The following is a 26,282-nucleotide window of genomic DNA, read 5'->3' on the forward strand; positions in this document are numbered from 1 at the left end:
ACATTTTAAAAAGGAGGGAAAACGAAAGCCACAAAAGACATCATACAACAAATTCTGGTCTGTTATTGGATGATTTTCTCAATTAAGCAAAATGTTACACATATACAATCATATTCTCACATTCTAGTCATCATTCCTTTGTTTCTGTTTGTCTCTCCTGCCAAGTTTCACGGCTGGGTTCAGCTGAGAAAAACTACAGCAGCAGCCAGAAGCTCCACATCGTTTGTTTAAAAGCGAGTTAATGTTCTGTGATTTAATATCGAACAGCAGAGAGTCCGCTGAGCTCTGTGTTCTTTTCCATCTGTCGTCTCCTGACAGGCGATTAGAGATAAATTGGGAGCGTAATGTCTCGCTAAAGAGCTCATTAACAGGGAAAGTTATTCTTCTTCTCCTCACAGACCAGATTCAAACCGACAACGTTCTGCGTCGAGCCAGCTGCTTTAACATTCTCACATTGTAACGACTCACCTTGACACCTCTTGTGTTATTGGTCAGCTGCGGGGGGGTGGGGGGGAATGTGCGTGAGATCTTTGACCAGCCCCAAATCCACCAATGGTAACCCATCATTCCTTTCTCAGACAGTAAACACTGACAGGCTTCACACCGTCCTGCCATCAGGTCGGGGGTTTGATCAGTCGCGTGGTTCCTAACCCATCCTGACTTCTCCCAGGGATCTGATCCATGATGCCTTGGGAAGATGGACAAGAGGAATGCGAGGAAAGGTCAGAGGTCAAAAGAAAGTCCGCAGGAAGTCCACCTTGTTCTAATTAACTAAACCTGGGTTCCTTTTCTGGGTTTAAATGGAGTGACAGGACACCGACTGGTTGATCCCCTCTTGGACCTTAGGGTTCAGGATGGGAGCAGTCGTATCACATGTCGGATTAACCAGTCATGTGCTTTGTCCTGTGTGTGTGTGTGTGTGTGTGGGGGGGGGGGGGGGGTTTACACTCCCCATGATGTCTCCAGGAGATAGGATGTGTGTCAAAAGCATTTCTGGGTTATATCTGAGTAACCTAGCCACATAATTACAGATGCTCTACCCAGCGTTTGGCAAGAACCGAAGTGGATCAAGAGATTATGGTTCGGTTGAAATTTGATCCAACAGTCTCATCCCACATCCAGTATTAGCTCTTCCTCTTCTTTCTATAGCCTGCCAAGAGTGAATAAGCAGAATATCCTGTGTGATCCTGGAATGAGGGTTATAACAGAGACTCAGCTTCTCAGAATAGTGTTTGGAATTAAGGGTAGACACATGGAAGATTATGCACTGTACTGCAGATAACTTGGCAAAATGTTTCCAAGGATCGTACCAGAAGTGAATCATCATTAAAGTGTCATGAGATTTATGACTTTATTTGTCAAAGAAAATCACCTAGAATGTCTACAGCACAATTCATTCCATAGTACCACATAGTGTACACTTTCAGAGTTTACATAACCATCCACAAAGACAATTATTTTAACTTGTAATGTTGTAAAATGATGTTTTTCACCATATATTAGGATGAGGGTCAATTAGGTTTTTTTGTGTCCATGTGGTTTAGTCACATTTAAAGGGGTTAAAATGTGAAAATAAACGTATGAATAACTTGCACACATTATTTTTTTGTGGACCCAGCATTAAATTTCTGCTTTTAATCCATTTTGAGAGAATGTATTAGAGGATTATGGCAAAAATGTCTAAGTGGTGTAACCATAAAAACACTGAATTCTCAATAAAACACCATATCAGCTAGTTTGGCATGATCTTACATTATAACTTTTTTATATTAAATAAAGGTAATCGAATACAATTGTTCTAAATATTACATTTAATCTGGGGAATCATGTCAATCAGGAACTATTTACTTTTTCTTTGTTTTTAATTAAGTCATTATTTGTATACGTATATTTAAAAACACTGTAGGTGGATAAAATATTTAATATTTATCATTCTTTTGTGGTTACACCATTTGACATTTTCATTAGCATTCAGTCCTACTTTTGATTTTTCTTAAATGGTGCAAATGTCATTTGAAATGACATAAGAGCAACAAAAACAGTAATGGAATATTTCTTTATCCTTTGTACTTCCATTGTGTCCAGTGATGAGATCATTGTGACCTTTATCTTTTCTTTTGTTTGTTTTCCAGCTGAGTGTGGTGGGGTGACATTGCACAACCACAGAGAAATCATTAAAGATAGAAAATAATATCATCAGAGACATTTGATCTAAGGGTGAATAATGATGTGATGCAGAGGGGATGATGGGAGAAATCAACGGCAGATGTTCTACTACAGACTGATCCATCAATTTGACAGATTTTTGTCATACACACGTGGATGTTTGCGACACTAAAAGTTGTGTAAACTCAGCCAGAGAAAGGACGGATATGTGTTCATTTCGGTTTCAAAATAAAAGCAGGGAATGGCTCGACATGGAGACCCAACTGAAACTTGAATTTTACCATTCTTACACCTTGTTTGGTATACTATTATTGTATATGCATATGTGCAAAAGTGTCCACTGTATTCAGGGCCATAGCTGTAACACTGCCCCCCCCCCCCCCCACACACACACACACAATAATCTGTTTTATTTATTTTATTTTTCACTTTGAATCCACCTCCTTTAAAGCTAATGGTCTACTAAGTCAAGTAAATTCTGCACTCAAAGTCCATATGAACAGGTTTGAAAACCCTTTTGGCAGTTGTTTTGGGGTTTTTATCATTGTGCTTTTAACAACTGAAACTTGTACAACAGCTGTCCTCATGAGAGGCATGTAGACATCATGTAGAAAGTATGACATTTAGAATTTTACATCTGTAAAAAATAATATATGTACCTACAAATGTAGTCTTGTATCAAATGACTTTGTTCGTTTTTTAACAGGCAACATGTGTTTTTGTCAAATTTTAGTTGAATAAAAGTCTGGGCATTTTAATGTAATCTTAGTAAGAGAAACACAAACTATTTAATCATAGTTGTGATTTAAATCTGTTGACATTTAAGTCTTTCTACGCCATCAAATTCTATTGAACATTTAAGTCGGTCTAGTTTAAGCAAAAACACATTTTTTAAGTGAAATTTATTTCACATATCATTTGTACTTTATCATCATCTGATGAAAAACAGATTGTATAATTATTAATGGTGGTTTGCAGAAAGTGTCTGATGGTATTAATCTAAGAAATACATCAAGAGATGGATATGATTTGCAGATTTATTTTCAAACAACACATTGTGATTCAGCAACTGAGACCCAATTAAATTATTATAAAAGAGTGACAGCTGTACAGACAATGCAATGTTTTGAAACCTTTTTTTTTTTTTTTTGCACAAAGAACAAAATGATCCTTCTGTTCTGAACAGCTGAAATAAAAGCACAAATCCTAATGAAATAATGCTGTCACCTGGGGCTCAGTATGGGAGTGTCACTTTGAAACGTCTATCCGGATCTCTCTGTTACTGGAGTGCGGATTGCTGAGACTCTGCAGGCGTATTTTTGGGTAGAGAGGGGTTAAAGGTTTGGAAAAACGCCGTGCGGGCATAAAAACCCCCTCTTCCACAAACAGACCGGCCCCTGCTCGGACTACACCGACTGTAATGCCTCCTGTTCCACTCTCTCTACACCGACGCACAGTCACATTACGGTAACGTTAAGACACGGTGGACCACCGGGGGTCTGCCGATCGTCTATTGCCTCTTATTTCCCCCCCCCCCCTTTTCCATCTTCACCACCGAGACTTCCAGACTGGACATGCGAGGATGTACCGTAAGAAGATAAGGAGCGGCAAAGGTCAGCGAGCCAGATCGATGCTCCTCTCCGTGATGAAGTAGCTCAGACACCGCGGCGCCGTCAGAAGGAGAAGCCGCCTCTGGTCGCATGAACGCCGGCAGGACTTGGCTCTGCTGCTCGGTCCCTTCCACAGACTCAGGATGAGGAAACCTAAAGTCATTCGGATGGTTTTTGCCTTGAGTCTGGGATGCTTCATTATGGTCATCTTTTACTTTAACAGCAATCTGAGGCCAGGTGGGCAGAAATTCATTCAAATACATTTAACATTTATAATATGATCATTTAATTATTTATTTATCTGTGTTAGAATATAATGATGTGTTAAGGATACTAGCCATATCCCAGCCATTATCATTGTGAACTTTATTAAAGCCTAATGATACCTACAGAGGTACTAATACAACACACAAGAATGTAAAAAAACTGAGGTCCCATAAAACATAATGCATTTTTCTGAATTAGTGGACATATATTTGTACACACCCATGTTTTAGACAATATCATGTATTTTATATGTTGTGCACAAATCTGAAAGCATATATAATGTATAGGTTGTCTGTATGGTTTAATGTTGTTGATGTTTAAAATGCAGCAGGGCAGCTGGTCCCATTCTGTTTAGGTTTGCTTATGTCCACGTGTCTAATCAAACACATGTGTATACATTCCTATAGCCTACAGTTTTAAGTGCATGGATATAGAAAGGGGTGATGAAATGACTTTACAGCAGATCAAAAGGATTTCTGTGTGGTATTAATTCTTTTTCATACTGAGCCAACAGTATCCTCCCTCCCTATCCCCACCATCACATCAGTCCCACCCCGTGTCTGTATATAACCCCGTGAACCACAGGTTTGTGTTGAGGAACAATTTAATTACCAAACTGGTTAGTGGAGTGTTTCCTCTGCTACGTGGAGGAAGGCTGGAAGAGGTTGCAGCTGGCTGGTAGCGGGGTTTGGCCCTCGCTGAGATCTGTTTCCACCTCTTCCAGGTCCCCCTCTCTGCCACATACAATGGCCTCATTCAGACATGTCCAGTTATATCATGAGCCAAAAAAGCTCATATAGCGCATATTTTGAGGAGCAGTTTGGGTTTTTAAAGAGAGGGTTAGTTCTGGATGTGTGTGATGTGTGACATGAGGCAAAAGACTGTCTCTATGAAAGACCTGCCTCATGTGGAGACCAGGAGGAATCTTGGTTTAAATGTGCTGTTAAACCACTAAAGTAGACATTTTTTGGGATGATTTGAATCACTTACATTCAAATGTACAGAAAAAAACCCTGGAATCTCTAGATAATTGTACATTGTTCATCCGTTTGTTATGTTTGATGCATTCCAGGAGTGACTTTGTGGTGATGAGTCATTCACAGTAGCTATTTTGATACATTTTTCCCTGAATTGGTGTCCTCTGTTTGAAACAGTCCTGTCAAACATCTATTTCTGTAGAAGAAATAATACAATCTGACTTGGACTGTTGATGGGTTGGATCTCAGTTTAATTTTCTCCTATTGAAATCTATTATCTGCTCTAGAAATATGACTGCTTGGTCTGCTGTTGTCAACATTTGTCCATTTGTCATGTTTAATAAAGACATGTTGACTTGCCATAGCAGGTGTTATCAATGACATTAATGATTGCTCCGTTACTTTTAAAGGGCTGGTTTCACTGAGATGGACACTTAAACAGAACCAATTGTGTCTTTAGTTACACCTGTGCTTTTCCTGGTATGACAAGTAAAAATGTCTGCCGTGACAAAGGGCTATTATGCACCAAAACAACAAAATGAACCTACTGTAAGTGCCGGTTAAACCAGGAAAGGGCACAGCAACACTTATTCATGCATCCTCATGAATATTTAATAATACATAAGCTTGCTGACTTAGTGACTACTTGCTGGTTTTGGAATGGCTACTTGTGGCTTGCTAACTTCTAGTTAGCCAACTACCAGTTAGTAAGCTAGCTAGTTTGTTCGCTAAGTGGGCAGTTAGCTAGCTGTTAACACCGTTGACTAATGGTCCCATCATTTGTACTCCGAAGTCAGAATTTACGAGTTCTCAGTGGGAAATTGCCCCTTGAAGTTGGATTTACAACTCAGAAGGTCGGACGGACGGACCTCACCAGTCCCAACCTCAAAATCCAAGATGGTAGCCCCGAGCATCAACATTGTGAAAGTTGCTGTTTATTAGCAGTTTTGTCTTATTTGTGTCTCATTAAATCAGACGTAAACACAGCACTGTCTAACTTCTACCTGTGGACATGTTGCTATGCTGTTTGTATGAACAAAATACAGCGAACTACGTTTTTATCAACTGGTATTGCTATCAATGGCTAACTTGGTTAGAACTGGTTTTGTGACTTCTAAACTGGAACGATTCTTGGGTGTGGGGTCATTTCCAGCTCCGACTTCTTACATCTAACTTCCGTGGTAAATGGAACAAAGCATAAAGCTAACATATATTTGTACCATCCACTCATTTGTTATGACTGAATGCAGACCGTTCCGCATGTCTTTTGTAGAACTGAACGGCTAAATGAAATTAGTTGGAGAGACACAGTTAGGCTAAAATTGTAGCTTTCTCCATTTGGGAGTCTCTCAAAGGTTAGCTATGGTAAGTCCACTCATCGTGTAATTCACACATAGGCCTACCCTAATTTATACAGGACCAAAAATGTAAAGTTGAATATGCGGGATATACATGTTTTTTACTCGCATCCACGTAGACAAGCAGCATTGTTCACACTTGGTACTTACCTTATGTGTATCCAGAAGATTAAAAATTATCGGGATGTCCTGGTAGTCTACTGGTTAAGACAGTGTTTGGTTCAGGCTACAGACCTTTACTGGATTACATAGCCTACTCCTTGCTCGCCATTACTGTCTCTCTGAACTGTCAAAGTCTACAATTTAGAGAAAGTTATCGTGACTAGTATATCCACCAGGGGAACAGATATGGCGCCAAATCATATCAGGCCATAAGAACATTGAGTTTTGAATAGTGTAAACATGGCAAAATATGTGGTTACCCTGGGAGATGATCATTAATGTGAAAATCAACAAAAGTGGGGGGAAAAGCATCTTTGAAACATTCCACTATTGTTCAGAGTCTGCTGCTGGCTCTTCTTCACAACCTGATATACTGCCAATATTGTCCTCATGGGTTAAATTATTGTAGCATTTATTTCTGAGGCTTCACGCAGCACTAAGAAACATAGTATAGATAGGGAAGCCATCATGCACATACAAATGTGTAGTTTAAAATAAGTATAAGCACTCTAAAAAAAAACTGAAGGTCTAAGAGGTTACCTTTGGTATTTCGGTGTCAAGTAGCTTGAAAGTACTTGGAATGCATCTCCTGTTTCATCCATTAAACCTGCCTGTCAGGTTTAAATTAATTTAAATTGGTTTCAGATATGCAACCAAGTCTGGCTTATTTGCATTTAGAACACCTTCACCTTCCCTCTCTTGCTCCATCTGGGGTAAAGGTCATGTTGTTTTTGCAAAGACTATATAAAGCTGCAGAAGGGCAGCCACATAACAAAGGAATGCTCTGTCAGATTTGGGTTACAATGTGGAAATTGTTTTGTTTTTGAGTTGCGCATTTTTGCAAACAGCGCGTATCTAAATTTAGGATAATTACATAAATGCAGATTGAGTTTACTGTACAAGCTGTGTATGCTGCATTGTCATCGACCTAGTGGATGGAAATAGCAGTTTTGACATCTGTTTTTTACCATTATCCAAAATTCTTTCAAATGGTTGCCTGCAAACGTGAGTTTTAAAAAAGGAGTTTGAGCTGGATATCAGCAAAATCGTCGCAGGTCTAGCAGACTTGTATCACAACAGGTTTTTTGACTCTATTGACTTGTCATAATGGACATTTCTTGCAAGGGCAGCTATGGTTTCTCTAAAGAGTTTACAAAGACCCAAGGACTGAAGATAAAAAAGCCTCTGTAGAGCAGCACGGTCTGGAATGCGTTGTATTATGTTTTATAGCATTGTCAGGATATTGTCCAGCACATCCCCCTTGACATAAAATCCATTGATTTATTTATATGTCACCAGTAACATTTACAGATACAGATGTGAGTTGATGGGCAGCTACCTCTAACTATTTAATTACAAGCATAACCTCAGATTCTGTTTTGGGCCTTAGGGTAGCTGTCATTATCCCAGTACTTGAGAGGTACCCCCACCTCATACCTCCCTTGTCTGGGCTTGACTTTAGGCCATGAATCATAAAAATTAACTGTTCAGCACTCCGGCTTCATTGGAACACCTGCAGTGCACTAAACAAATTAAATCCAGGGTTGCTTTGGACATGGCATTGGAAGTCTTGAGGGTGGAAAGAGTCAACCCATTAGCACTGCTTGTCCCTAAAAATGTCATAAAGCCTTATAGATGTGACAGTAATTCAAAATCCAGAACAAAACATCCACAAAGGAACAGCGCGTAACCTCAACTTCATACGATATCCTGCAGTTGCCAACTGAAATCCGTTGTGCCTCCAAACTGCTGTCAGATCCTCTGCCATCCAAAGCTGTCTGATGACAGCTCAGGGTGACCCTGCTGTTCCAACCCATTTTCCTTCAGCCAGCTGCATATTTACAGAGCTTCTGGAACCGATTGCTCGGCAAGCATTTATTTCATTAAGTCCATCTGCTTCACAGCACAAATCCCAGAGTGATTTGATTGAGAGGTTTGTTCTTTTACTGTTGATATTGCTCAATAAGGCCCCCACTCCTCAGAGTCGTGATGTTTTTACTGAAGCCTGACATGCTTGTGGCAAGGACTCTGTAAATACAAATGGCAAGGACAAAACTTCTGACTGAAATATCTTGACAACTATTGCATGTATTGAAATTACCTTTTCTACAGACATTCGTGGTCTGCAGAGGATGAAGCCCACTGACTTTAGTGTTCTCATGTGTGTTCTCCTAGAACCACCTTGAGGTTGGCACTTTTAGTTTTGTGTGAAATGTCTTTGCAGCGTATTGCAATGGATTAGCACAACATTTTGTACAGATGTTCATGGATTGTAATGTCATAACTCCTGATGTCTTTGTTGATCATGTGACTTCTCTTGTAGCGATATCATGATGTTGACCATTTTAGCATTTCAGGCTGAAAAGCTGCAACAAATATTGGATGTGCTGTGAAATTTGGAATGGCCAAGTACTTGAAGAAACATTTTATTTATTGCATATAAACTACAATTATTATTTATGTTATTTATTTATTCTATGTCTTTTACTTTCCTATTCTTTTCCCTATTGCTTTTGTTTTACCCTATTTGTCGTTATATTTCAACATTTATCTACTCTTTTATTTATTTCTCTTTATATTTTCTTTTTTACTTATTTATGCCTTCATTCATTCCTCTTTATATTTCCACATTTATTTTCCTATCCATGTACAGGTTTATACAGATTTATTCTTTTTTTTATGGCACTCCTGTGACTCCATAGCTGTTCAGCAAACACACATGGAAAGTTACAAAAATGGAACATTATTCCCTCACTGAAACACATGACGGACACGTGACAGCATAGAATACGAAGCACTTGCAGCAGAGTGTGGCAGGCAGTCAACTTTCTAGTTAATGATTTAAACGCTGGAGAGGATCCATAAGAGCAGAACATCTGTTAACCTAATGTTGAATATATCAGTGCATGACATTTTATTTTTTGTTTTTTTTCATCATCACCCTGTAAATTTGCACTTCCAACTTCCACTTTTACATGCAACAGTGTTCGAACATGCAACTGGATACCACAATTAACATTTCAGCGAGCCAACTAATGTTTCACCCCACAAATCCACATCAGACCCTTGTAGCCTTTTAGTATCAAAAAGATTCATATCCCACATCTGCATACATTCTTCTAAGGCTCAATAAACTCCACCACACACATGCCTCGCGTTTGCACTAACACCCTTTAAACACACACATTTGTGGCCTATAAGGATCAGACTTTCCCTTGTACAGTGTGTGTCTCTCAGTAAAGCTGCTCTTTGGCAGGAGAGGCCAAGGAGGGGGTGAGGGGGGCCCCAGTTTTCCCAGTGGGACCTAAACACAGAGCTCCGTTTATGGCTTGGACAGGAGGAACACACATTGGCCTTTCTATATTTTGCATTGCCTAAGCTCTGGTTTCTGTATGAACGAGGAGGAATGCAGAAGAGAAGGCTCTGCAGTTTGGGTCTAGACAGGGTTAAACCAACAGGACTGCTGCTTCCTTTTTAAATGGTCTTCAGGTGGAGTCAGTGAATCTCCTCTATCAGTGGAAGAACAGCTGAGACGGTGTTTCGAAATGCACATGATCTCACTCAATATGCATCCTCTGATATTCAGCGATTCAACAATTCTAAAACTTGAATCCCTGATATTACGCATCTGTTTTAAATACAGACAATATGTTGATTGTAAATGTCCTTGCCTGCTGATGTGATGCCGCATTAGCGAGGGAGTGATGGCACACAATGAACTCTTTCAGCCCATCTCAGCTTATTGCTGAAACACTCTCAGTCTGCCAGGTATTCGCCAGTTCCTAAATTATTTCAGACGTTACCTTCTGCTGAGATGGCTTAGGGAGTGGTCATGTTGGAAATGTGTTCCTGAGTCACTGGTAGTTTCCATAAGGAAGTGTAATGTGTTTTGAGAAACAAGTCAGATAAATGAGTGGACTGTAGATGAATGCTTGCTTCATCTAAGTAGCTCAAAGCAGAGGACCGAGCCTTTCTTTGGACGCAGCATCTCTGGTTCTGTTCATTCCAGCATAAGGCATCATTTAGTATCTTGACAGACAATGAAGCTAGCGTCTTCCGCATACAGTCAGTTGAACATCTGTTAGGCAGCAGATGGGCATGCTGTCATAATGTGATTGTGCTAAGAATGATACAGAAAATGCGTCCTCTGAGTATTTTAAAACTTTTGTTCACCAAAATGCAGTACAATGAAAATCCACTTGTCCCTGACATGAAACCTTCCATTGCGACTTGGACTTTGCTTTGTTAAACTGATCCACACCCTTCGCCTTGACTATACCAGCTCTTTTGCAGTTTTAAATTGTTTAACTTATTCACAGTGGTGATCCTGTGTTGTTTGGTCAGGTTGAATTAGTGGTTGGGTTTCCCCTAGGTCCTATTCTTATGGCAACCCAATAATCATACTTGGTTGTGGACCAAAACAACCGCACCAAGACCTTTCGAGGAAGTGGTTTTCAGTCCGGTCACAAACATATTCTGGAGCAGCTTGTTTGTGGTGGGAAAGTGATTTGACCCCAATCGGACCCAATTCCAAGTGGTATTCCCCAAGTTTGAGCTCAACATATGCCATAGCCAGGTGCACTTTGCATTTCGAGATGCTGATGAGCAAAATGAACAGTTGTTAGCACTCGAGGTCTGAGACCAGCAGCAAGCAGCTGCTTTCTTGGTATTTGGGAGGATTGGACCTTTCCTGTATTTACAATGTTGATCCCATGTGCTTCTGTGTGAAAAGAAGCCAAACCAAGGCAGAAACACAACCAGTTGAGCAACTTGTCCGCTGATTTGGACAGACAGAGAAAATAAACTATTGGTTTGAAATTGCCGTTAGTCACTTCATTCGTCTTTGGCATATTTGATCTCAAAAAGCCAAGAGAAAATGCATCCAAGAACCATTTGAGACTGATGGAAATCACATTCTAGCCAGATGTTGCAAAAGTCAATGTAACCTTTACTCCTCCCAAGTGCAACTACGTCAGTAAGGAGTTTGTGGAGGAAACTTCTATAGAATCTGTCCCCTGTGATAACAGCAGCTGCAGTTACTCGAGAGAGAATTTATCTGCATGGGTGAGGGAAGGGCGTCTATAAGTGCCTGTGGCGATGATAAAAACTTGTCCTGCTGTTAGTGTTGAAAAGGTCTGAATCCAGTTGTAAGCAGAAACAGTTTTAGGGAAACAGTTTCAGTTGGCTTCAGGGAAACTATGAAATTCAAGGATTGAAAGTCGACAAGTCTGTGGTGTCAGGAGCTGAGCCTGTCATGAAAGCAATGAGCAAACATGGACATTCTTAAAAGGATAATGGGGTTTGTGCTGTTTCTTGTAAAAAGCAGATTGCAGTCCGGCAGCCAACTTTTTAAACCTCAGTTTTTGGAGTTTCCTTGAACATGTCACCTAGTCATTCACTATGATGGATTACATGCCTCAAATAAGTTAGAAGTGCCTGTATTACAGTCTGTCAAACAGTGATTTTTGAGTTTCCCCCAGTGTTATCTGTCGCTGTACTAACCAGAATTATACTTATGAGATCTGTCTTCTATCCTCACACGCTCCGTTTTTCTACACACTGAGCTCTGTACATGTGTCACTGGCTAGCTCCGCCATGAGTGTGTCACTGAGTTTACAGTTCATAAGCTGCTTGGCACTCATGACTGGCCCGATCACACCACAGTGTGGAAAGCGGCGCACACAGACACAGACATGGTTACTCACCTGAGAATTTACTGCCTGTCCATTGGTCTGTTATAGCCACTGTCTGTGTAGCTGCTCTTCGTGTAATTGATCTCACAGATGAATGCTAATTAGCATCAATTCCACTGTGCGTGTAAATGCAGGTGACAAATATCACTGTCTAAGCAATCATGAAGCTTATCAGCAGCATAAAATGTAGAGACAATGTAAATCACCAAATAAAGCAATTTGAAAGAATTCTAAATGAAGTACATTTTTGCATCACTTTGATTACAGTGCAGACAGACAGTCTGAAGATCCATGAGCTGAAAAGTTGAAACAGATGTAGCTCAGCACATTGCCCAAAGAGACTCTCTGTGTCACCTGTCCTTGATGATGGCTGGACTAAATTCTGTCTGTCACACTGCCAAATTTAAATGTGCATATCTTCATCAGAAATCCCTAAAAAAATAATGAATTACGAAATACAATAAACCTGCAAGAAGTCTATTTAAGTCCGCACCCATTTGTTTGAGCTTCTGTGTTTTTAATCAATCAATTTATATAGCGCTAAATCTTAACAATAGTTATCTCAAGGCACTTTTTTTTTTATAGAGGAAAGAGAATAGCATCTCTTATTTATTGTTTGCACCACCAGCTGCTACATCTCCCATTTTAATTACAATGAATCATTAACATGAAGGATTAATTATCGTATGCTGGGAATTTCTTGGCTTTGTTTTCATCTTGTTCTGTTTACAAATGTTTATTCCAGCAAAAAATCGTTTGCTCCCTCGGCGAGAAAACAGTTGTCATTTCATTGTTTATGCACTGGCGGTGAAGTCTCTGCTGTCCCGCGCGTGTTGAAATGTTGTCTTTTTGCCTTTTTGCCTTTTGATAAGAGCCATATGTGTGGATGTATGAAGCCAAGCTAAGTGTGCCAATATGACGGGATGATTGGTACTTGGTGTGCTGCCTTTCTGCCACATGTATTCGACACACGGAACAAAACATTACAAAAAAAAAGGTATTTAATAAAGGGATGGCATCAACCCGGAGGGTTTGTTTTTGTCTGTTCACCACTGAATCAGGCATCTGGGTCCTCAAGTCATCATTTAGAAAAACATTGTTTGAATTAAGACACCTTGTAAAATCATTTATTTTGATATTTAAATCTTCAGGCGAATTAGGAATCTGTAGACAAGATGTGTGTAGAAATAATTAACAGCAGCATATTATTATTTTCTCATGTCATAACATTAACAAGCTCATCAATCTCAGTGCGATAAGCAAACAACTGTAAGAAGCTGGTGAAAGAATGGAAGCAGCTTCACATCTTGAGCTTATGACGAATAATTCAATGTATGAAGCAGCTGTATCCACAAAGCCACAGCATATGCTACAGATCCCTCAGCAGCTCCTCTCTGTGCTGATTTGACATCACACACCTGTGGCTGGCAGACTCACAATGTGGCGTGTCGGACGATGAGGAACCGCTCTAAAAAACTCAGACAAACTGAGCTCCTGTGGAGATGATCGCAGTGCCATGGCAATTTCTGAAAGAGCCCTATTGTTGGGAAGTGTGTCAGCAAGTCGGAGACCAGTTAATGGACTGTTAATGTGAGTGCAGTGCTCAGCTCTGGTTAGACTGAGGACTCCAAAACTTAACTGCACACTGTGAAAGAGGAAAATCTGAGAGGCAACAAACAGAAGTAAAAAGCCTTCCAGTCTCATAAAGATGTGATTTAAAGGAATAGTAAATTTAGTTTTTTTTTTACTGAGGGTTACATCAGAAGATTGGTACAGCTCTCATATCTGTCTGATGGATAACTTAGCTTAGCATAAAGACTCCAAGCGATACTCGTCACATGTGCTGTGTCTCAAGTCACGTACATCTGTACTTACACTTAATATTTTGTGTGCGTTCACACTGAACAGTATGGGGAAAACACAGTGCACTGTAATTGCACTTTTCCATTATACAGTTCTAGCATTACTCGGCTCGACTCGACTCGGTTTGGTACCAGGTACGTCGTTTTCCATTTCTTCATAGTAACTCCTCAATGTGGGCGGGGTCGACATAGCACGGCTGCACGAAACTGCCATGGCCTCATTTTATACGTGACACAGACACAAACATTGGAGGACATCGATGCGATGGTGTACTCGCTGCTCGGTCTGTGGCTTTTTGTCACAAACAAAGCAAGAGAAGAGAGCTGTAACTAACTCGCGTGAAACTGTAACTGTAACTATTGTTGCCGGTATTTAAAAAGGCTGGGTTTTGATTCTTGTGTGGGACAAGATGATTCTTCCAGCGACGACACTCTCTGACCAATCGGTGGCCGGCAGTCTGTTGTCACATTTTAGTATCGGCTCGGCTCGCTTGGAACCTCGCCAGAGCAGGTACTAAAGAAAGTACTATCCCTAGTGGAAACGCAAAAAAAACAGAGTAGAGTCAAATCGAGTAGAGCCGAGTAGTGCTAGAACTCTATAACAGAAAAGCCCCATAAGTACCTGGATAGTGCACTCAAAATGGGCAAAAGGTGGAGCATGGAACTATGGACACCTCGCCCTCAATGGTCTCCATCCTGGCTACATAGTGGAAGGGGAGGGAGCGCACTTTTCAAACTGGATATGGCGACCAAGGACGTTGTAACTACACCACTATACTATTTCCACATACAAGGCATTAGTATGTAATGTAATGATTTGGTACTGCGAACGAAAGCGCTAATGCTAACGCTAGCTTGCTAACTAGCTAATTGTCATTTCCAGTAGGGCGTGACAGCCGTGTTTGATTTGAGACAACACTAACCTGTCCAAATTTGCACACTACACAAGTAAGTACATAGTGTACACAGTTTACTACACAGAAGTAGGTGATTTGAGACACAGTAATTGATTCAGAAATATATGTTGGCTAAAAACATGTTAACAAGTAGGCTTAGAGGTGCTGTTAGGTGGATTTAGGTAGCTTTGTGCTATAAGCAAAGTTAACAATCTCCCAGCTGTAGCTTCATATATAATGGACAGATATTAGTTAAGTTACAAAACTGCAGTGCCACATCTGCTCTATAAGAGGCCACAGATTGACTATATAATGTTCCATCCTCAGATAGTGAAACTGTGACTGTGACCCTGTAAAGCTGTGTAATGTGACTCCAGGGTGAAAGCTCATCCTTGTAAAACAATAGCTCAAGCTTGTTTGTACCCAGCGAGGCTTCTCAACACAACCAGACCTTGTCTGAGGCTGTTTCTGCTTCGCTTCAGTCCACAGAGTCTGACAAAAGTCACTTTTTAAATATAGAAAAATTGTATGCTGTGGACTGCCAGGTCCTTTTTTATGTAGCATTACGAGAGCAGCGGAGCAGATGAAGCTGCAGAAATAACAGACCAATAAAATTCACATTTGTGTTCCCATGCAGCATTATTTTTATCTTACAGTTTGTCTACTTTGTTCTGTATATTTCTACTGTTCTGATCTATTTTCAGCTTTATATCTTATAAACTACCTACGTACAACCTTTATATCTTTACAACCTGTAGACCTGAAAGATAAGTGGTGTAAAAAGGTGTATAAAGTTTGTATTTTCATTCTTGGGTCAGCTTGGATTCATGTCAGTTTGATTTCACTTCATTTAGTAGGAAAAAGAATACCAAGACATCTATAGAAACATGTCAAAGCACAAAGACAGTCACTCCTATGCTTTTACTTGATATTTCTTTATGGACTTCTTTGTTACCTTGAATATAGAAGTTTTTTTAGTCACATGTCATGACGGATTTGTTGTGTTTGTGTTCCTTGTTTCTCCTCAGCCTCGGAGCCGGTCGGTGAAAGAAGCAGCGGGCAGAAATCAAGAAGGAGTCCTCTACAGGCGCTTTATGATGGTGATCAGGTCAGTCCACCCAGCCTCCTCCCTCTTTACCTTTTACTGCAGTCTCATTCTATGACTCATCGTCATTTATGAAGGCAAAGACTGATGGACAGATTCTGATAATGTTTCCTGTGTGCCGCTGCCACCGAAGCTTGAATAAAAATACCTGGCAGACGGCATTAACCGCAGTGAGCTCGGCCCAGTGTTTAATGATAAGTACGGGTTTGATTCTCTGATATATTTTTTTTTTTAATAATGATTTTCCAGCATTGTAGTAATGCTCAAGTACTATTTTAGACCTCCAAGTGGAAATTTTCTGGATGTGGCCACAATTCAAAAGTAGTTAGAAGTTTTATTCTATTTAAGAGTGGCACGAGAGCAGACTGTTATATGATGAGAATTTCTTCTTGTCAGTAGCGATTAAAGGAGAAGTAACAAGAAATGGGGATCGACAGTAAAATGATGAAGTAATAGTGGAACAATGTGCATAAAATGTGCAACATTATGTGCAAATATAACACGCTACTGCTAAAGACAGCTGCAGAAATATTACATAAATTGGATTCTAGTTACAGGAGCAATGAAAATTAAGCTTTAATTGGCAATATTGACAGAAAAACAATAGCAGGGTGTACTCGGCATCAGCTAAAAGGACAAACGGTTGTAATCACACATAGATCATATTTATCTGAACTGTGACAGCTCGCTTAATATGTAATCTGTGTGACACAAACTAAAGCGATTCCTCATGTGAGTTTTTGGCCTTTCAGCTGAGCTGACTTGGCTCAGTACTATCACCATCTGTACATCTCACAAACACACGTTTTTCTTCTTGTTTTTGCGACAAAGCTGCAATCTGAGGTAATTACTTCAGATTCTGTATTTCAGATCGATTATAAACCTTCAGCTTTAGGCGTTTTCCTGCTGCGCCGTGTCTCAAAGGGACTAAATGAAGCTTACAACCTTTTTCCATGAGATTTACATTATCTGGCTCTGTTCCTCCGTGTTGCATTCACTGTCAGCTGCGTCATTGTTTTTACAGCTTACCTGTCGGATACAGTGTCTGCATCATGTGTTTCGTTACTCTGACCTGATTAGTAATTACATACATAATTAAGGCCTATAACTTCACAGCTGGGGTAAAACTGGAACAAATGGAAAAGTTTCTTCACAGTCAGCTGATGACCAATTACACAGCTATTAACAGCAGTGTAGCTTCAGTGTAGATTCATGTAATATATCTAAATGCTGTTTTTTTTCTGTTTCAATGTTTTCTCCTGCAATACACAGTTAGTGTGAACACATCCAGTGCACAACTGCTGTAGCTGTTCAAGGCTGAAGTTTCCCTCCGGAGCAGATAAACACATAATTACTATCATTATTACTCATATCATCATCATTGTTTTTTTATTGTGAGGAAGTCACGAGACTCCCGTTTAACAGGAGATGACATCACAGTCTGTCAGCAATTTTCTGTTTCTTCAGATTAAACCCTTACATACTGTACAAAGTCTAATTTGACCCATTTTTACATTTGAGAGAAGATAAAAAAAAATGCCCAAAATCTGATGACTTATCCTAATGTGACCCAGATGATGGAAATAAAAATGGAAATATCTTAACTTACTAAACTTCTTAACCAAAAAAATGTTTTTGTGCCACTGTTACAAATTGTGGTTTGGTTTTGGTTGGTTGAGTATTTGACTCATATTTATTCAAAAATTCAAAAAATACTGTTTATTCACATTTCACATCATTCGTTAAATGAACGTCTCCAGTGTTATGTAACATTGGACCATTGTAGAGCGTGATTGTAATTTTTTTTTTCAATCAACAAAAAGCATAAAAAGTAAAGAATACACTCTCTCTGCTCTCTGAAAGCTTCATTCAAAGTTAATCACCAGTTTATTAGTGACTGATGAGGTATTCATGAATGATTTGTGGTTCCAAAATGATGTATAGAGACTAATTATGAGTTGATGTTCACAACACTGCACCTTGAGGTGTAAATGAAGCTTCAAATTGAATGTTACACAGTAAAATGAGTACAGAGAGAGCGAGAGAGAGAAAGGTTTTTTTTTACAACCCTTGTTTGAGAGCAGCAGCCAACAGCGTGAATGTCCAGCAAACTGTTGAGACACTTTAACTGCAGATATATTTATGATAAGGTTCCAAATAAGGCTGCAACTGACCATTATTGTCATTATAGGGTTGATTTGTCAGGGATTTTCTCAGTTATTTGATTCGTTGTTTGGTCTATAAAATGTCAGGAAATAGTGAAACATGTTGATTAGTGTTCCCCAAAGCACAGGGTGACATCATCAAATGTCTAATTTTGACCCAACAATCCAAAACTCAAAGATATTCAGTTTACCGTCACAGAAACCAGAAAGTTTTCACGTGTTGGAAGGCAGAATCAAATCATTTCTTTCTTAAAAATGACTTCAAATGATTAATTGATTATAAAAATTGTAATACCAAACCAAACCATTAAGTGATTGCAGCTTTTCTTGGAAGTACAAATGTGTCTGGTAAATACAAAATGGGATTTGGGGTTAAATATAACCCACATAATAGCCTATTTTTATAGATTATGTGGATGAATTTGATGTAAATGTGTTTTATATACCACACATATGATCAGTTTTCTATTCAAGTGCACAAAAGTGTGTTTGCATGCATGCTCATGTACGTGTGTGTAAGTTGATTTCAGAGCCAACAACAGGATGAGCACAGTGGACAGTGCAGCTGACTGCTCCCCCTGTCCCTTAGTTACTGTTGCTACGCCTGTCAGACTTTCCATTCTCACAGAGCACAGAGTGATAAAGATTCACTACTACTAGTATAATCTGTCACTTACACTTTTGCTTTTTTTTGTTTTTGAAAAGGTTAAAAAAAATAAAAAAGACGCCACACACTCCAAATGCTGTAAACAGAGAGTATTATTGCTCTTACTACAGCCCAGCTTCAACATGTGGATAAATCCAAATCCTGACTAAATCTCCAGGGGTTTAGTGAATTGGTGTAATAGGGATTTCTCTTAATTAAGCCACTGGCCTTCGAAATGTCTGTGCATGTTGCCGTGTGGGATATGTTCCACTCAACCATGTGTGAATCTGAGTGGGAACAAGCAGGTAGGAGAGATGAATAATACATGAAACGTCTGCTGTCTGTATCTTAAACCAAAAAAGCCATCACAGAATTCTCTCGTCAGTAACTCGGTGGCTTTTGTGGCTTCTTCACGATATTATAGCGCAGCTGCTTTTTGATGTTTTTGCTCCAGAAAGCAGGGGAGGAAAAAAAGGTCTGACATCTTTGTTTAATTACACAGCTGACTTTTATTGAGGAGGATTCATGGGTTTGTGCTGGCTAGTGTCAGACTGCAGACACTTAACAGATCAGTGACTTTGGAGCTGCGTTTGATTGGGCAAGAGAGGAATTATGATATCTGATAGGTATTACGATATCTGAGGTAATTATTTTTATTTCATTTATATATAACTTGGAAATATGTGCCTCCATCATAAATCTGATGAGCCAACATTGATCCAAACTATTTAAATAACTGCAAAGTCAACATAGCTGCAACCATTCATCTGTTAGCTGCCGACTATTACGTTAATTACCAACTATTTTGATAATCAATCATTTTAGTCATTATTTAAGGAAAAAAAAAGTTTAAATTTTGTGTCCAGCTTCTCAAATGTGAATATTTTCTGGTTTCTTCAGTCTTTTTTGACTTAATATCCTTCGGTTGTGACTGTTGTTCGACATTCGAGGATGCTTCAGGAAACAGTGATAAACGTTCTCTATTTTCTGACATTTTACAGACAAAACTAATCGACCAATCTAGAAAACAATAAACAGATTAATCAATAATAAAAGCAATAGTAAGTTATTATATATTACTTGGAAGTATGAACCTCTGTATCCATCAGAAATCAAATCAGCCAACCTCGATCTTACATTTTTAAATAAAAGGGAAGACAGACCTGTCACGATAACTGCTTTTGTTGGATGATATATTGTCTCAGTAATAATCGCGATAAACGATATTATTGTCATTTGAAGATCATTTTATACCACTGATATAATGATCTTATAATAGCATAATAATGCAAGGGGGGTGGGATTGGAGAGTGGGGGCTACATTTCTGTTAAACACAGACTGTCATTATGGTTGGGGACAGAGTTATTTACCTTTAATTCTTCTGCAGTCTCCACTCAGGACGTACACAGTGAGGAATGGAGGACACTACTTGCTTAACCAATGTGACGTGAATAGCCTCTTAGCTGCTAATGTGAAGTGTGGTTATATTGAGGTCAAAAAATGATCAAGGTCATGTTCATGTATCACATGATAAGTCCATATATAGACATGATGATGTTGATAAATACGTTATTGTATGAAATCAGATCAACCAACCTTGATCCAAACTCTTTAAATAACTGCAGAAATGTAAACATGTAACCCTTGACACATGTAATCTTAACACATATACATGTTTTGAGTGAAATATCATTTTCGTATGTTTTTAATAGTTTTTAATTAAAAATCAAGCCAGAAATCCTCGTTGGATCACTTTGTAGCATCTGCTTTTAGATGGAAATGACTATCACGTGTTAATAAGAGTATTACTTTGTGTTGGAGCTTTGATGATGGACACATTACTCCTGTCTGTCAGGAAATGTAATATCCGAGCGCTCGAGGACAAATGGCTGAATAGTGAGTGAGCGCTGTCCAGCAATCACTCCTGGATTTCTCACATTAATGACAAATACCATAGCGTCATTGCAAAGGGGATTTTTTCTATTAAACCCCCACTTGGGTGTGTCACTTCCATACATCTTGTGGAGGCTGGAGCTATACACTTGGAGCCGCAGCTCTGTTAAAGGAGTCCTCTTACAGCTGTTTGCAGTTAAATCTCCCTGTGAGGAGAAGGGAAGGTACACATTGCCAGAAAACAAACCAGCTCCAGCAGACATCATTAACTTTTAATTGCTTGTGATATTTTCTTTGTTCCTTTCCACTTAAATGCTTCCACCAACAGGAGGAAGCCGCTCAGCTGCCAGAACAAAAACTGGAAATGAGGACGATTAATGAAAGATCAGTTTTCATTTATGTATAATGCACCACCAGACTTTGTTGTAGTGACTATGTTATCAGTGTGTGAACGCTTTTGTGTTCTATTTTTCTGATATGCAGCAGGTAATTAGGTGAAAGATTAAGTGATGGAAATGGGGGATAATGGCCTGCAGACCAGTACCTTGTCTCAGTCAGTGATCAGCAGTTTGGATTGGACTGATAAACAGTATCACATTATAATGAAGAAACTGTGATAGTGATCAACTTCTTCAAGATATCTAGTTAATGTTTCTGGAAGCCCAAACCAATATATTTTAGGATAAATCAAAGCCTGTGCTAGTCTGTCATTGTAGAGGAAATTAACCCCAAAACACCAAACTATCAAACCATCTTACCTACATGAAGAAGACCACACACTCGCAGATTTAAAAAAAATATACAAACATAATATATAAAAATATAAAAATTACATTAACATTATATAGAAAAACAACTCTTAATACTTAATCCAGATCATCACACCTCAGCTGCTAAACTGGTATTAAATTCAAAGCTGCATTACATGATTTTGCCCACTTGGGGGCAGCAGATCAAACCAGTAACACAACAACAGTTATCACCTTTTATAAAGCTGATATGGTGAAATCATAAGCAAACAATTTCCTTCATACACAACCAGCACACATGGAGCAACATTAGCATTTTCTGATCACTTGACAGATGTTTCCGATATTAACTCTACATTTAGCTCAGTTTTGGTCTCCACCAGCTCCTGTGAAAAATACCTGGCTCTGAGCTACAAGAGGCTAAAATGTTTTGGCAGAGGGTTAAAATTCTCTTTGCTAGGACTGAACATTTCATCAAATATTACGACTCATGCTATTGAAGATGTTGCAATTTCAATTACATTTGGATGAATTGTTCCGCCCTACTCATACTCATTTAACTCATTATTAATACAAACTCAAAGCTCCAGCAACACTTGTAGTATAGAACAACTTTATTGTTAGACCAACGCGTTTCGGCTTGTGGCCTTCATCAGGGTCATCATACACATATTACAAACAGCATTTAAATGGGGTAGTTAAAAAGCAGGAAAAAATTCAAAAAGGTAAAACAATATACAAAAAATAGGGTAATAGGTTATTTGGTCCATAAACCAGAAAAGTGCAATTGAAGGGGTGGCACTTGAGTTAGTACAGAAGACTCTTAAATCTAATCTGTGCCTATTTGATATGAGCTTACATGTATCCATAAATACATACACAGACATGTATAAAAGTGCTAAATGTGGGAAGAGTAGAACTTTTAACTACGTTACTTAAATACTGTTTGTAATGTGGTTTATGATGACCACGATGAAGGCCTCAAGCTGGATGTGTTGGTCTATTAATAAAGTTGTTCTATACTACAAGTGTTGCTGGAGCTTTGACTTTTCTTGATGTTTTTTCCCTTCTCTGTGCACCTTGGAAGTAAGTGAAGTTGTGCCAGAAACCTTTACTCTACTCATTGTTGATATAAAATTTTGACCAGTGCTTTAAAACCTTGCTGTAACAACTGATAAAGCATTTAACTTGAAAAATACACAACTTTCACTTGAACCACCTTTATGCCAACCTTATCTAGTTAAATCTGGTTTAGTTAAATGTAAAAAGAACATATTTGCCCAACTCACTAAGAAGACTTTGGTTATCTCTTAGAAGGACATATTTGTCTTGTGGTGCATCCTGGTAGCTATTTCAATATCTCGCAGACATTGCAGAATCACGATTATAGCTCAGATGAAGGGATTCAAGTCGTGAGGTGGAAAGAAAGTGTCGTATATGTACAGTACACAGAATTCTGCTGAGAGAAGCATCGGTGCTGGCTCTACAGTCTTTGGCCTGTCCTTGATGTTCCAGTGTCTGCCAGTAAACACAGAGAACCACACATACTGTCAAACTGGGAGTCTCAGGGCTCTGACCGCTGCAGCGCCGAGCCAAGCTGAGTAAATGAAAGAAGTAAATAAGACGTTTGTGCCACGAGGAGGCCAAGCTGAACTGGATGACCCGAAAATTTTATTGAGGCAGTATGCAGACGGTAGGGGATCGAGCGTGATTAAGACCTCCAGAGAAGTATTTGTAAATATATTTTCTCACTCTCAGAGAATGCTCCACTTGGCTTACTGTAGTTACTGTAGTTGTTGCACTGCACTTTTCTTAGTCTGGCCTCATAGTTTTCATTACCAAGAAATAAAAATGGTCTGTGGTCACGCTCATATTTGTGTTGGACTACAATCCCCAGTGTCTGACTGAGATCCCCACTGCGGCTGAAGTGTTGCACTGTCATTGACTGAGGGGTCTTCTTGTTAATGCTGAGTTCATAATACTCACATGAAAAGTTTTATTGTTGATTATTATAAATAATCAACTGGAGAGTGATTAAAGGATAAATCTGGTTTATTTTCATGGTATTTGGCCATCTCTTCTTTGAGCTGCTGAGATCTGGTAACACAGCAGCTTCACTACAACAAAGTGTAATGGGGCAAGAAACATAAGCAGGTTGTAAACAAGGTGTAACCAGATTATTTATTTGGATGTAAAAATGTCAAAATAAGTGTTGTCTAATCCAATATATTTAGTGCTGACGGTGAGCAGGATTTCAACTAGAGCTTCAGTTAATGATTATTTACAGACAATATAATAAGTTTTTTTTTTGTTCAATTCAAAACACTTTATTTGTCCTCCAAGGGCAAATTGCAGAGATCAATCAATCAATCAATCTTTATTTATATAGCGCCTAATCACAACAAAAGTCATCTCAAGGCACTTTACACATAGAGCAGGTCTAGACCATATATATAGTAGTACAGTCAACATGCAACAAAGTACGGGGGGGAGCATTACACATTATGATAATAATGATAGAAGATTATTTCCTCAAAAAAATCCACTCATTTGGTCTATTATACATTAGAAAATAGTGAAACATGCTCACTGTAATGTCCCAGTGTAGAAACCTCAACATAATCAATTACAATGACATAAAACACGAAATCTTTACATTTCAACTGTGGCATTAGCTATATTTAGCAGTTCTAGAAAATATCTATTGAGATCTGAGCAAAATGGTTGCAGTTCATATTGCATCAGTGGAGCAGTTGATTCATCGACTAACCCTAATTTCAGATCTAAATTCAACACTTCCATTTGGAGGTAAAAAGCCAAAGCCGACCCAAATGGCCAAAAATAATATTGACCTTCACAAGAAAACAGTGTTTGTGCACATGCAACAGTTTGAAATGAAGCACAAAGTCAGTCTGTAAACTGTGACAGATGTTGGTAAAGATTATGCTGTACTTTGTCTCTTGGCTTTGATGAGTGTATCGTTAGAACCTGATTCTTTGACTGCTAGTGTTTTTAGTCCCATGATCTGACCTATGAGGTTGTAGTTTGAAAGTACTTAACTAATATTATCTTAGCTGATATGAATAATGGCCAATACCAATAATAATAGGACCCAAGTTGTATGAACTGGACAACTGGAACTGAACTTCTTCTCTTTTCCCCTGTAGGTTGAACCAGCAGTGCAAGTGATCCATCAGGGCCGACGGGAGCTGTTAGAAGAAGCCTGTCGCTCCTACACCCGCAAACGCAGAGTCCTCATCCCAGAGGACCTGAAGCACGTCATTGTGGACGACCAGCACGGCTTGCTGTACTGCTATGTTCCCAAAGTGGCCTGCACCAACTGGAAACGGGTGCTCATGGTCCTGACGGGCGTCGCCGGGTCCCACCAAGACCCGCTGGAGATACCAGCCAACGAGGCCCACGTCCCAGGAAATCTGCGCACCCTGTCGGAGTACACCACCTCCCAGATCAACCAGCGCCTCCGCTCCTACCTGAAGTTCGTCTTTGTCCGCGAGCCCTTCGAGCGACTGGTGTCCGCGTACCGCAACAAGTTCACGCGGAGCTACAACACGGCCTTCCATAAACGATACGGCACAAAGATAGTGCGCCGGCACAGGCCCGACCCGCAGCCGGAAGCTCTGGAGAGAGGCAACGACGTCTCCTTCGAGGAGTTTGTGTATTACCTCGTGGACCCGGCCACCCAGCGGGAGGAGCCCTTCAACGAGCACTGGGAACGGGTGCACTCGTTGTGCCACCCCTGCCTCATCCACTACGACGTGGTGGGGAAGTACGAGACGCTGGAGCAGGACTCCCGCTACGTGCTGCAGCTGGCCGGGGTGGAGGACCAGGTCAGCTTCCCCACCTCGTCCAAGAGCACCAGGACTACAGGAGACATGGCAGCCCAGTTCTTCCACAACATCAGCCCCTTCTACCAGAAGAAGCTGTACAACCTCTACCGCATGGACTTCCTGCTCTTTAACTATTCAGTGCCAGCTTACCTCAAGTTTAGATGAGGCTGGGAAGTCAGTCATCCATGGACTCAACTTGACCTGGAGCCTGGAGGCTTGGGTCTGTGTAGGCCTTATTACAGACACCACGAATACTGTTTTACAGCTTTAGAGCTCTAAAATTCATTCATTGTTTTTACAGTCAAAACATCAGGCTGAAGAACTTCTGTGCATACAGCAGGATCCATCAGGGTCAGCAGGAGCTGTAAGAAGCCCGTGCTCCTGCACCCGGATACAAGGAGGAGAAGATCACTTCATCACAAGAAGTGGTTGCCTAAAGAAGGCAGACTATATTTTACTGTAAACAGTGAAACAGTCGGTCACTGTTTTAAATATGTGAAAAACATTTAACTTCTGGTTTAATTTTATTTTTGTCTGTAATTTGCACGACAAATTTTAATCTCTACACCCGGAGGACGCTACAGTAGCACAACAAAAGCAAGTATTTACATTACATTTGGACGATAAATGTCTCCAAATGTACAGTATGTGCCTTCCATCGTGGGCCTTTTTTGACCCCAGAGGACAACGACAACTTTTATAACTGTGACTGTGTTTATTTTTGTAGGAAGAGACTGTTGTGTAACTATGATATTGTCTTTATTTATTGTGTTATTTCTGACTCCGATAAAGTCAGACAAACCAAAATAGATATAGTTTCTCTCACAATTTCTGAATAAATGCATTTCAGCAAGAATTTGATTACTGGAATTATTCATGTCTCT

At 39.6% G+C, this 26,282-nt stretch overlaps 1 protein-coding gene across 1 annotated transcript; it reads left to right on the forward strand.

The window, feature by feature from the left end:
• Positions 1-3,562: 3,562 nt before the first annotated feature.
• LOC133978100 (carbohydrate sulfotransferase 11-like) lies at positions 3,563-26,282 on the forward strand. The gene is made up of 3 exons (XM_062416452.1): positions 3,563-4,013; positions 16,020-16,099; positions 24,718-26,282. The coding sequence occupies exons 1-3, from the start codon at positions 3,920-3,922 to the stop codon at positions 25,561-25,563; spliced, it is 1,020 nt and encodes a 339-aa protein (XP_062272436.1). The 5' UTR covers positions 3,563-3,919; the 3' UTR covers positions 25,564-26,282.

Source organism: Scomber scombrus, chromosome 3 (genome assembly GCF_963691925.1).
Source record: "Scomber scombrus chromosome 3, fScoSco1.1, whole genome shotgun sequence".
Taxonomy (NCBI): domain Eukaryota; kingdom Metazoa; phylum Chordata; class Actinopteri; order Scombriformes; family Scombridae; genus Scomber; species Scomber scombrus.

Coding starts and splice junctions, on each gene's coding strand:
- LOC133978100 (XM_062416452.1), top strand. CDS start 3,920: ATGAGGAAACCTAAAGTCATTCGGATGGTTTTTGCCTTGAGTCTGGGA. Junction 4,014..16,019: donor TAACAGCAATCTGAGGCCAG/GTGGGCAGAAAT, acceptor GTTTCTCCTCAG/CCTCGGAGCCGGTCGGTGAA. Junction 16,100..24,717: donor CGCTTTATGATGGTGATCAG/GTCAGTCCACCC, acceptor TTTCCCCTGTAG/GTTGAACCAGCAGTGCAAGT.